Source organism: Fulmarus glacialis, unplaced genomic scaffold (genome assembly GCF_000690835.1).
Source record: "Fulmarus glacialis isolate BGI_N327 unplaced genomic scaffold, ASM69083v1 scaffold37860, whole genome shotgun sequence".
NCBI lineage: Eukaryota > Metazoa > Chordata > Aves > Procellariiformes > Procellariidae > Fulmarus > Fulmarus glacialis.
The window spans coordinates 1,619-12,865 of NW_009190252.1; the positions used below are offsets into that span (position 1 = coordinate 1,619).

Sequence of the window (11,247 nt, forward strand, 5' to 3'; positions counted from 1 at the left end):
GGGGGGGGGGTGTTCTCGGCTCCCCGGCCGGAGCACTAGTGCCTCCCCACAGAGCTGCGGGTGCCCTGTCCCTCCCGGGGGCTCGCGGGAGGGCAGCGGGGGTCTCTTGCAGACCCATGGCCCGCAGAGATGGAGTCAGGCTTGCTGCAACCTCTGCACAGCTCTGGGATCAGTTTTAACTGCCCTGCTTTTAATAAAGCAGTCCTTTTGTTGCAGGTGTACAGCTCATATTCTCTGTGCTTATCAATGTCTTACAAATCTCTGGAATCTCCATCTGATCTCTGAACACAGCTCAAACAATGCCCCCAGGATATTAATGTTTGTACAGCCGCCCTTAATTCCCGTGGCCCTTTTCACTTTTCTTATTGAGCCAGTGAAGAGGAGAAGTTTAGATGATAAACAACATTAATGGACTGTTTGTGCTTTTTTCTCCAAATTGACTCTTTCATTAGAAATACGCCTCTCGTCTGTGCTGCCGCGGCTCCAGAGAAGTGGGGGTTCTCCTTCTAGGGCTAATCAAAGTTTCTGAGGGCAGATTGTTCATCTTAAATAGGCAGTGGCCTTTAAAATCAGTTATGCAGATGCTGAGAAGTTTGCTACCAAGCAAAGGGACTGTTAAGCCGCTTTGCGCACATTCTGCTCCCCCTGTTGTAGCAGGCTGCAGCGGTGTGGGGAGCTCTACCAGCACCCCGACATTATTTCTTGGTGAACCAATTTCATTTCCCGAGGAAAAGGAAAAGGCTCATCCCACCCAGTGCTCGTGTACCTGCAATCTGCCTCGTCTGCTGTTGTAAGCCATTGTCAACCTTCCCTGTCCCTGGAGCTGCTCCTGCTCCTCCCTCTGTCCTTTGTTTCGAGCACCAACAGCCGGGAGAGGAGATGGGAGCCCCTCCTGGGGTCCGGGCACTGATGTGGGGCATCCTGGGGCAGCGGCCGCGTGGTGCGGGCACCGCAGCACCTGGGGACTTCTCAAAGTGGACGTTTTGTGAAGCAGCTGGCCGCTCTGTGTGTGACTGTTTCTTCTCTTCCTCTCCCCAAGCTGATGACCAAGCACCCTGCCAAGCGACTGGGATGTGGCCCAGAAGGGGAGCGGGACATCAAGGAGCACGCGTTCTTCCGCTACATCGACTGGGATAAGCTGGAGCGCAAGGAGATCCAGCCTCCCTTCAAGCCAAAGGCTGTAAGTGTGGCTGCGTTAAGCGTGTTTCTCCCCTCCCGCCCTCCCACGCGCCGGTTCTCTCTTGCACAGTCTCTCTCACTCGTGCTCGTGGGTGCACAGGCACAGACACACGTGCAGGCGCTGCTCGTCCTGCCCGCAGCATGGAGGTACCATTTCTCTGTCTGCTCTCTCCGATCTGGCATGTGTCAAACTGTGAAAGGATAACTCTCGGACGCCTTGTCTCGCTCTGACTTGCAGGGGTAGAAACACCGCGCGATTAGCTCACTGATTTAATTGCTTTGCAATACTGTCTGTTTGTTATTCCAGGGGTCAGTCTTTCTGTTGGTTTTTTCCCTCCCTTCTTCTTAAGCTGAACAGGTCTCTCTTTTTTTTAATCTAAACTTTATTTCAACATCTTTATTTCACAGTCTGTCTGAATTGGCAGTATTTCACTCAACAGTTTCTTTCCAAGGTAAAAGCGGTGGAAGGCTGGAGCCTGGCTCGCGTGCGGGCGCTGACGTGGGTGGAGAGGAGCTTTGCAGCGAGGAGAACCTGGCTGCTGTCTCTCGTCTCTGCCTTGCTTTAAGATGGGTTCTACTAGCGAGAGAGATGCTGCGTGTGCTGGGAGTGCGAGGCTGTAGGGGGAGATAAGCTGCCAGCAGTGAAACTGAGGTGGAGGCATGAGTAATCTGAAAGCTATTTGTCAAAAAAGACGATGCTACTTGACGGCTCCTTGGTCCAGCCGTCTTTGCAGTGACATCTGTCCGTGTAATGCCTGTGCCAGTGCAGGGTGCAGCCTGAGCCACAAAGCAGGTTTTATTGCCTGCTGCGAACAGGGCTCCTGGGGAAGCAGCGCGAGGGCACAAGCCTGCGAGCTGCGGTGCTCGGGCTTCTCTGTATGACACCAAGCACGTTGGTTTGCTGTGTCTCTCTGCCCTTGCCAAGGGAGGTTGCACAGGCAGCAGTGACCACATAGACTCGGGGACAGGGACATCTCTCCCTGGATTTCTCTATTTCTATTTGCCACTGTTGGGACTGGCAGGGTCACAGCTATGTCTGAGTCCCTCTGCGGTGGTCCAGGTCCTCAAGGCATGGGCTTATTCATATGTTTCCACCTCCTGCATGCCTGTTAGCTGCTGTGCCCTAGTTGGGCACTGGTGTTTTACAGAAAACTGTGAATCCAAAGTTAAATCTGATTTACATGGCTGATATGGACTGATATCTATGCCTAGTGATCAAGGTGGGGACATTGCATGCTCTCTTAATCCGTCATCCTGGATCACAACTCAGAGTCCAGAGATGCTTCATGTATTTAGCTGAGCCTTCCCCTGCCCCACTGCCCTTAACAACCTTGGACACTTCTGCTTTTCCTCTGCTTTACAGTAAACCTGTTCTTTTGAAGGGACCCCTTCAGTGCTTGGAAAAACTCTGCTTTCAGGGAAAACATGGAGTGGGAGTCCATTTGGTGTAGGGCGCTCGGCTCCTTTAGCTCTCCTCCCTCTAAATGCCTCTCTGCTCTAGCAGCCTTTTCCCTTCTACAGCTCCTTGCCTGACTGATCAAATATGAATAAACCGCCCATTAGCTGGGCCTGGCAGGAGCCTCGCAGCCTCCTCTCCCTGCCGGCATGCAGTGTTGATGGGGGTGGTCTGCTCCTCGCCCCAGGTCTGCCAGCGATGCCCTGCGTGCGCTTGGTGCCGCGTATTTTAATTTCAGACAAATGTTTTTACAAAGTTTAACTCCTGTGCAGCAATGCCTTCGCAGGAAACTATACGGGGTACTGTCCTCGGAGCCTTTCGCTTCCACAGCTGAGAACTGCTTCTGTGCAGCGCAGTCTTGGGCTGCCCTCTGCATCAGCAAAGAGAAAAATGTCCCATTCTCCTTACCTGTCTCAGAGATGTGGAGACCCAGGTTGCTGGTAAGCAGCACAGAGGTCTGAATTGCTGCCTGCTTTCCTTTCCCTCGGAAGGAGTGGCGTCTTCAAGCCATTAGACCGTGTAGGAGAGGCGTTACTGGGAAGTAATGGTATATATGATATTAAAGTATAATAGGGCAAAAGTGTGTGGGGCTGTTTGTACACATTGTGATTCGTTGGCTTAGGGTGGGATCCAACCTTTGTGCAAAGGATGCGGAGACGAGGCGGGTGGTCTGTGAGCTCCAGCCGTGGGGGGGACGCTGCTCCGCACCCGGAGCCCGTCGGGAGGGGGGCTTCGGGGGTCTTATTCTGCAGGAGCCTGTTTCTCCTGAAATCCGTAACTCCTGCTGTTTCTCACCTCTGTGTTCATTTGCTAATGAAGCTGTTGCTGCGTCCTCCTCTACATCTGCCCTTTCTTCCTGAGCAGATTCCCAGTGACGCTCTTTGCCACGGGTTGTAGCATAGTGTTATTGTTTGGTGTTTTACAGTTAAAACCAATGAATTCTGTCAAAAGTGCTTTCTTACTGTTTTAAAATGTGCAATTTTTGCCCTGCTTTAAATATCTTATTTCTTGGAAAATCCTTTTGACGCTGGACCTTGGAGGGGGGACAGTAAGCTGCCGTCTGTCGCGTCTCACCTAACGGCTGGTGCTGGGGAAAATTCACCATTTGATAGGACAGGAAGATTAATAGAAAGGTAGGCGCAGTTGATTTAGGATTTAGGTGGGATTAAGACAACTCAGGTACCTGCTGATAGCTGATATTTCAACGCAGTGCATCTGTGCTGGAAAATGCTGCTCCTTTCATGCCAGCTGTGAGTGCAGATCAGAGCAGCACAGAAATGAAAATCCGGGTTTGGGCACCTTCACAATGTACTTGGGTGGGTCACGAGGAAAGACGTTGCTTACTGCTTCTGACCTTCAGCCGTTCATGCAGGGCTCAAGCGCCTGCTGGAGCGGGGGATTTGTGCTAGCCTGCCTCTTTACCTTGGCTTAAGTCTATTTTTTTTATTTTCTTTTTGTTTTTTTAATTAGCTGCTATAAAGATAAGGTTACAGAGGTTGTCTGCAAGCCAAAGTTTCAAAATATGGAATAATACGCACTTGCGGGCTCGGTGTCTGCCCACAAATGCCCACAGCCTTCCTGTGCTCCAGCACCGCGTAGTGCCTGAGCACTGCAACCCTGTGAAAACAAGTCGGGGGAGCAGAGCCTGGTCCAAATTGTCTTTAGCATCACGTCAACAAATTCTGCTAATCAGAAGGTATCATTAATTCATGTTTGCTCATTGCTGAAGTAGCACAAAACTCCTCTTGCATATGTGAGTGCTGTGGCCAGGCGGGTGCAGGAGGGGAAATGGAGGCACCAGGGAAGGTCCCGATCCAGAGCAGCGGGGTGGGTGGCTCACGTGCTGCCTCCGCACCTCTCCCCCTGGGCTGATGCCCTCTCCGTCTCCCCAGAAGCATCTTTGCTAATTATCTCTTCTGCAGCACGCACATTTTTTTTGCACGTTTCTATGATTTTGTACCATCTCTGCAGGTACTGAGCATGGGTACGAGTGAGGGCTCCCCTTGCCTCCCCAGCCTGCGCTTGCCGGGAAGGGTTCACATCATTACCCAGAAACCTGCATCATTTTACACCAACAGGAAAATAGACACTGCAGCCCTCTGCCTGGCTTGGGTGTTACGTACCCGGAGCTGAAAATAAATTCCCAAGAGCTCATGTGTTGCTTCGTGCTTTGTGCTTGATTAACCTTTATCACAGAGACGGTAACGAGACAGATCAGGGTCTGGGTTGTCTTTGGTGTGCAGAAACTCGGCGGTTTTGACATGGGGCTGTGCTTGACTGCTCCGTGGTTTGGCTTGTGCATAACAATTCCTTTTGTGGGTCTGCATTTACCCTGGGAAGTGTATTTACACTTGCCTGCTTTCTCTGTCTCTCATTGAGATAATTACTGTTTTTGGTATCTAATTATTCCTTTACTTTACATAAAGCCTAGTGATTTGAAAAGTCTCCTCATTTTGAAAGCATTGAAATCACACAGCAGAGCACAGGATTACTCACAACAGGACAGTGGTTTAAAAAAATTGCTTTTAATCTAATAATTTTTAATGGCATAAATTAATTTTCCTCTAACTGCATTGAATTAATTAATATTGAAATGCCATTTATAGACCCAGATTTGTAAAAGCTCCGGTTCCCCTGCATGTGCATTTTTGTAGCCCTATTTTCAGCCTTTGCAAGGTGAGTTCAGATGTTTGCATTAGTAATTTCCTAATTAGATGAGATTTAAGGATTGAGGGGGCCAACAGTGGGCAGGAGCATTCCGTGGGGAGGCGGCCGAATGTGTTGAAGTTAAACATCTCCTCTCGTAATCGAGACAAGATTTGCTCTGGTAGCCTCAGGGTCCTGTAAAGGCTTTCTCTGAGCTTCCCCCCTGATTATTGAGCCAATATTTTCAGTATATTGGCCAGAAACTTGGCTTTGTTCATAGGGAACAGATGAAAGCTGGGGTCCTACACCAGAAAACCCTCGCAGCGATTGCTCCCAGCCTTTGCCTGCAGCAAGGATGAATGCGCGCTGGAGCATCCTGAGCTGGGGTCTGGGATCATTAGCCAGACGCTTACGGACAAAAAGCACCATCGTTCCCCCTGACTAGCGCAAAGGGACCCTTGGCGTGGCCCCAGGTTCATGCTGTGACCCAAATTCCCCCAAACATGATGCATCTATTGCCAGAAGTGTCTGAGAGCCCTGATCCTCCCTCAGGTGGCAAGGAACCAGGTTTCTAACCCAGAGCAGCACCAGGAAGGTCAGACTTGCCCAAGAGATGCCTGCGAGGCCAGTGGGATTGTGGCTGTGCTACTGGTTTGGGCCAAAAAACTGGGAAATCGAGGGCATGTTCAGCCCACTGCTTCTCCTCGGCGCTGGGAGCAAGGGCTTTGTCACAGCAGGAGAACAGCCATCCTTGGCTTTTTATGATCTTTGATTGCATCTCGGGGATCAATGGAAAATATTTTATTATGCCTTTTGTCTCTATTTGAAATCAAGCTAGAAATTGATAAAATAAAAAGGCTATCTTCTAAGCTGACAGTTTTATTTCTGCAGCTTGAAAAAAAGGTCATTCTGTGCTGGCTATAAATATTAGACAGGACACGTTGGGGATTTATGTAAGATAAATTCCCACCCTCCCCCTTTCTCCATTCGGGATGGAGTGATGCCTGTACATTAATATAGTACTAAAATGAGGCAGATTTTTCACAACGTGGCTTTAGATAAATGTACAAATTCATACAGCGTATCTCCCGTCCCTTAAAGAGGAACTTGATTTTGGAAGCTTTAAAGATGGTGCTCCTGCAGATAGCGATTGTTTGCCGTCTGGAGCGGCGTGGATCCTTCCTGCTCTCTCTTATCACGCGCGTGGGCCAGACCTTGCCTCTGAAGCTCCAGCAGTGTGGGGCCACTGGAAGAAAACCTGCCGCCTTCCCAAGAGCCACATGGCCGCCTGTGGCATCGTGGGGGTGGCTCGGGACGTGGCGTGCAGCACAGCACAGGTGCATGCTCACAGCCTTTAGACCTTGGGTTTGGGCTTGGATCTGGCTTCTATAAACCCAAAGACAATTTCCAGCCTTAACATACATATTTTATCCATGTGAAAGCTCCCAAAGGGGAGGATATGCTGTTTGGTTTGCTGACCAGGCCAAGTTCTTATGCATCTGAACAGAAAGTCCACAGGAATAAAAGCAAACTTCACAAAGCTGGACATGAAATACTATGAATAGATGCAACTTTTAAAATTTTCCATCCACATGTTCTTGTCTTATTGCATTACAGTGAGAATTATCACTTGCCAATTTACATATTAAAAATATATTTGTACCTTCTATCCCAATAACTGGAAGCATTTCACGAGGATTCGTTTTTAAATCTTAATGATGGGGTTACTTTTGTTTGGTTTTTTTTTTTCTTTTTTAAGGCAGCACATTTCTTTATAGCAAAAAGAAGGCTAGTGCTGTCAGACATTTCACATGAACTGCCTTGCATGTCTCCACCAAGATCTCATGAAGCTAATAGGCAATGACAGCTATATTTTCAAAGCACTGTAAACCTTTCACTGTATATTGGGAGTTGATAGAATCTGCAGGTGAGCGGCTTATTAGTAGCTGCTATGTTACGTGTTACTGTACTGATAACCTTAAGCACTGCAGACTTTCCCAGTAATCTTGCTCATAGTTTGTTTTACCTTGGTGCTGAGGGGGAAGACTAGTGACAACGTGGCCTAGAAAAGCTCGTCTCTTTGTTTTGTGACTTTAGCTTCCAGGCTTTGTGAAACTGGCAACTTCAATTTGGGGAAATTATTTTCTATTTTGATAATCTGATGGCTTTCAGGAAGGCATTTGGCTGATGCTGACTTGTCAAACATCTCAAATATACTTCTGCAAGACTCTAGAGCTGTACCTGATTGCATGGTCTGGAGCAGCGACCAGCTCTTCCCAAAAAAACTGGAGCTGTGACAGCTCTTGTTGAAATTCCTTAGAGTGGGAATTGTCAGCTCATCAGCAGATAACCTCGCTGTTCGTTTCTGGACATCTGTGAACCTCGCTGCTGTCGTGCTGCTCTAGAGGGGGTATCTGTCAGCCTTTGAGCCCTCTGGTGTGAGCAGCCCCGGGAGGGCTTCCCCGGGGAGGCTCTCGGGGCTTGTGCTGCCCTCGCCCTGTCCCCGAGCACGGCTGGGGTGCTGCTTTCCAGCTGCTCCCGGCCTCAGCAGAGACAACGGGCTGGGATCAGACACGAGCTGCAGAGGGGAGCACGGGTACAGCTGGAGTAACCGAGAGGGGAAGGTAACCAGAAGGTCCCTCTTTGGCCACTTCTTCACATGACGCTGAGCCTCCACCTGCCCAGGAGATGGGCACATCCCCGTTAGTTTGCACCCGCCTGCTGCTCTCAGGAATAAGGTGCTTGGAGAGAAGAAAAGATGCGGAGAATTGCCTCGGGATGGGGTCCGTACAGCAGTGAGGGATTGGCAAGGTACAAGAACTTGGGCTTTTTGTAAAGAGCAGCTAATGAGCCTTGTGTCTGCCAGTCTGCTCGCTGTGCTTGTGTCTTCATTCTCCATCTCCTTACTGGGTTTCTGTTGTTAATTTGTCCTGGGCTCTATGTTTTCTGGTGCAGGGACCCTTGCTCTTTCTTTGGAGAGGTCGTTTTCCATTTGGGTCTCTCTGCTTGAAATCAGGGATTTCCAAAAAGCTGTTCCTGGAGGGCCACGATGCGGACAGCATCGTGCTGGGACCACGGCCAAGGGCAGCTGGGGCAGGTTCTCCCCCACAACGCAATGCTCTTCATAGGCTGCATGAAAAGGCTTCTCAGGCTCATTTTGGGAAGCCCCCATCTTCAGTACCCTCCTGGTGAACTGGTTTGCACTGTGTTTGCATGTTTGGTTTGGGGGGATTTTGTTTGTCTTCGTTTGGATTTTTTCCTTTTCTTTTTTTTTTTTTTTTTTTTGCCTAACTCCTCTCCTGGGCAGCACCAACTCATTTTTGCATCCAAATACTTGAAAAAGAGCAAACCACATTGCAACCTACCACACCAAGAGCAGCATCGGCTCTTCCCTGGGCTCAGCCGTGGGGTCAGAGGCAGGAGCTGGCTTTACCGTGGCTGGTGGTGCCGCGCGCGTGACCACGGCAGCCCAGAAGAGATGCAGGAGGGAAAAAGTGCCCCCGAGGTCTCTGAGTAAGTTTGAGTGCTGAGTTAGGAGCTGTGGTGAGCTCATGGTCACAGACAGGAGAGGCGTTTGGGAGCAGAAGCTTACCAAATCCCGACTAGAAATGTGCTGTAGGTTAAGACAGGGCCTTACAAAAGACAAGAGGTACAGCGGTGTGGAAGGATGGGCTCAGAGGCTGGGTGGGCTGGCATTCAGCACGGCTGTAGCTAGAGTTAAATCAACTCAAACGTTACCCATTGAACTTCTTTAGAGACTTGGCGATAACAAGTGTCTCACTTGGCGCTGTAAGAACATATAAGAGCTGCCAAAGGAACATGCCGTTGGAGGCTGATGGATGTTCACATTGTCTTCCCTGAAACCTTTGTGGCAGAGGAAGGAACTGGGAAATGTTGAAGTTTACATGTATTTCTTTAATATTTCATTATATTTAGTCTGATGTTTATTAAAAATGTAAATCTGTTTCCTTAGCAAGTGAAAATTAAATGCCAGGAAAAATTGTCCCAGCACTTGAAGTGTACGTTCTCCATGGGGAAATGGAGGGAGAGAACGAAGGGACTGAGAGCTGCTGGCTTCTGCATCTCTTCTGAGAAAACAGGGCCAGGGCAGCATCGGTTGTGTGATGGCCCCGATAGGAGGGAGAGTTCGCCAACCATCAGAGCAAAGTCACTAGCTCAGTTCGTAAGGATGCGACATGCGCGTGATAGGTGGTAATTGGGCACAATTTGTAGCTGCTGCAGTGACCCAGTATCCACCTGTTATTAGCTATTGCTATTATTATTATATTAAATCATGACTTGCAGCACGGGGAGTTAAGGGACCCTTGTTTTGATTGCTAAGAAAATTAAATAAGGCATTTGGCATGTCTCCCTGCTCCCGACCTCCCCCTTTCGCTGCAGAGGCTGCAGCGCAGCCAGCCGGATCCTCAGCTGCTGCCCTGCTCCTGCTCCGCGGCAGCCCGCCAGCGATGGATGCTGACCGACCCCCGATGAGGGCCCGGCGTGCTCGGGTGCTTTCCAGGCCCCGTGTTTTCCTGCCCCGCAGTGCCGTGCCAGCCAGGGCGGACTCCAGAGCTTTTGGTTTCTTCTCTCGTCTGGCTTTGCTGGCTGCAGAGAGCTCGCCAGTGCTCTTGGACTCCTGCCCCGCCTGAAGCAGGGGTTGTCATTAGCTGCCTTCAGGGGCAAGAGAGAAAAACGTTGCTTGAGCAGGGTTTTAGGGATAGCCAGCCTTGCCGAGTGGCAGTGGAAAGCTGCAGGGATGCTGTGCGGCAGAAAGTTTGTGGCCAGGAGCGCCCTGGTGCCCCAGCTCCCACCCGCCTCAGCCGAGCGGCACCCCGTGCGCCGGCACGGACTGTCAGGAAGGGAGGGAGCAGCCCTGGAGATTGCCGGGCACAACTGCCTGCATTAGGCATTTGGCCAGCAGCAGTTTACAAGAGCTCTGCGGAAGGCGAGAAGCCCTCTCCTTGGGCAGGAGCAAGGAGAATCCTCTAAGCAGTCCAGGCATGATGAAAACTTCTTGCTCCCGGGGAAGGAGGGATGGCTGAGCGGGAAGCCGCAGGGGTCTTTCAGAAGAAGCTGCCGTGTGCGTGGCGTAGCCAGAGAGAAGGTACGGTGCTGCATGTAGGCAGGGAATGACAGCAAGTAATTGCACTCCCATCTCATTCCCCTCCTGCAATTACTTGCCATGGTGCAGCCGGAGGGTTTTGCCGGTCTCTGGCTGTGCCATGAGATAACATCGCCTTGCGACTAACAAAGCTCATACGTATTTTGCACCTTTTTCTTTTCTGCCATTGCTGCACTGCGAGCGCGCGGCACGCGGCGAGGCTGGGCGGGTGGCTGCAGCCGCATCCCGCACGCTTCTTTCTCCACCCACCATACGTTCTTTTCTTCCCCTCTCATAGTGTGGACGCAATGCTGAAAACTTCGACCGGTTTTTCACTCGCCATCCACCCGTCTTAACACCTCCTGACCAGGAAGTCATCAGGAACATTGACCAGTCAGAATTCGAAGGATTTTCCTTTGTTAACTCTGAGTTTTTTAAACCTGAAGCCAAGAGCTAAGTAGCTGTGTAGATCTCATTCCTGCATCTCTATCACCCAGTCCCAACTGCTGTTGTGGTGACGTATTCCATTGCAAAACTTGCATTCATGGTTTTTCTTTAGTACTACTACTAGAGTGACCATATTTCAAAGCCAGAAGTGTCTTCACATGATTTGGGGCGTGCCTGAAGGGGTGGGTGATGTGCACTAGCGCTGCAAGTGTGCTTTTATGACATTTTATTTGTAGAAAATGAAAACTGTTCATTGGCTAACGGAGGTAAAATGGAGAGGTGTAGGCCATGACAATTGGGAGAAATCTCCTCAGCACGTGCTTTGATTCCTGCTCTTCCCTTTTCCTAGTCTTTTAATATAATCATGAAAAACTAATATTTAGCCTTCTCAGCCTTAGTGGCAAGTAAGTATTTT

At 50.0% G+C, this 11,247-nt stretch overlaps 1 protein-coding gene across 1 annotated transcript in view; it reads left to right on the top strand.

Annotated features, from left to right (window-relative positions):
* LOC104082024 (protein kinase C beta type-like) overlaps positions 1 to 11,031 on the top strand; it is a 12,273-nt gene extending 1,242 nt beyond the window's left edge. The window contains exons 2-3 of the mRNA XM_009584976.1: positions 1,040 to 1,180; positions 10,684 to 11,031. Coding sequence (XP_009583271.1) covers positions 1,040 to 1,180; positions 10,684 to 10,842 — 300 coding nt within the window. The 3' untranslated portion in view covers positions 10,843 to 11,031. The remainder of the gene's footprint in view (positions 1 to 1,039; positions 1,181 to 10,683) is intronic.
* The last annotated feature ends 216 nt before the right edge of the window (positions 11,032 to 11,247 follow it).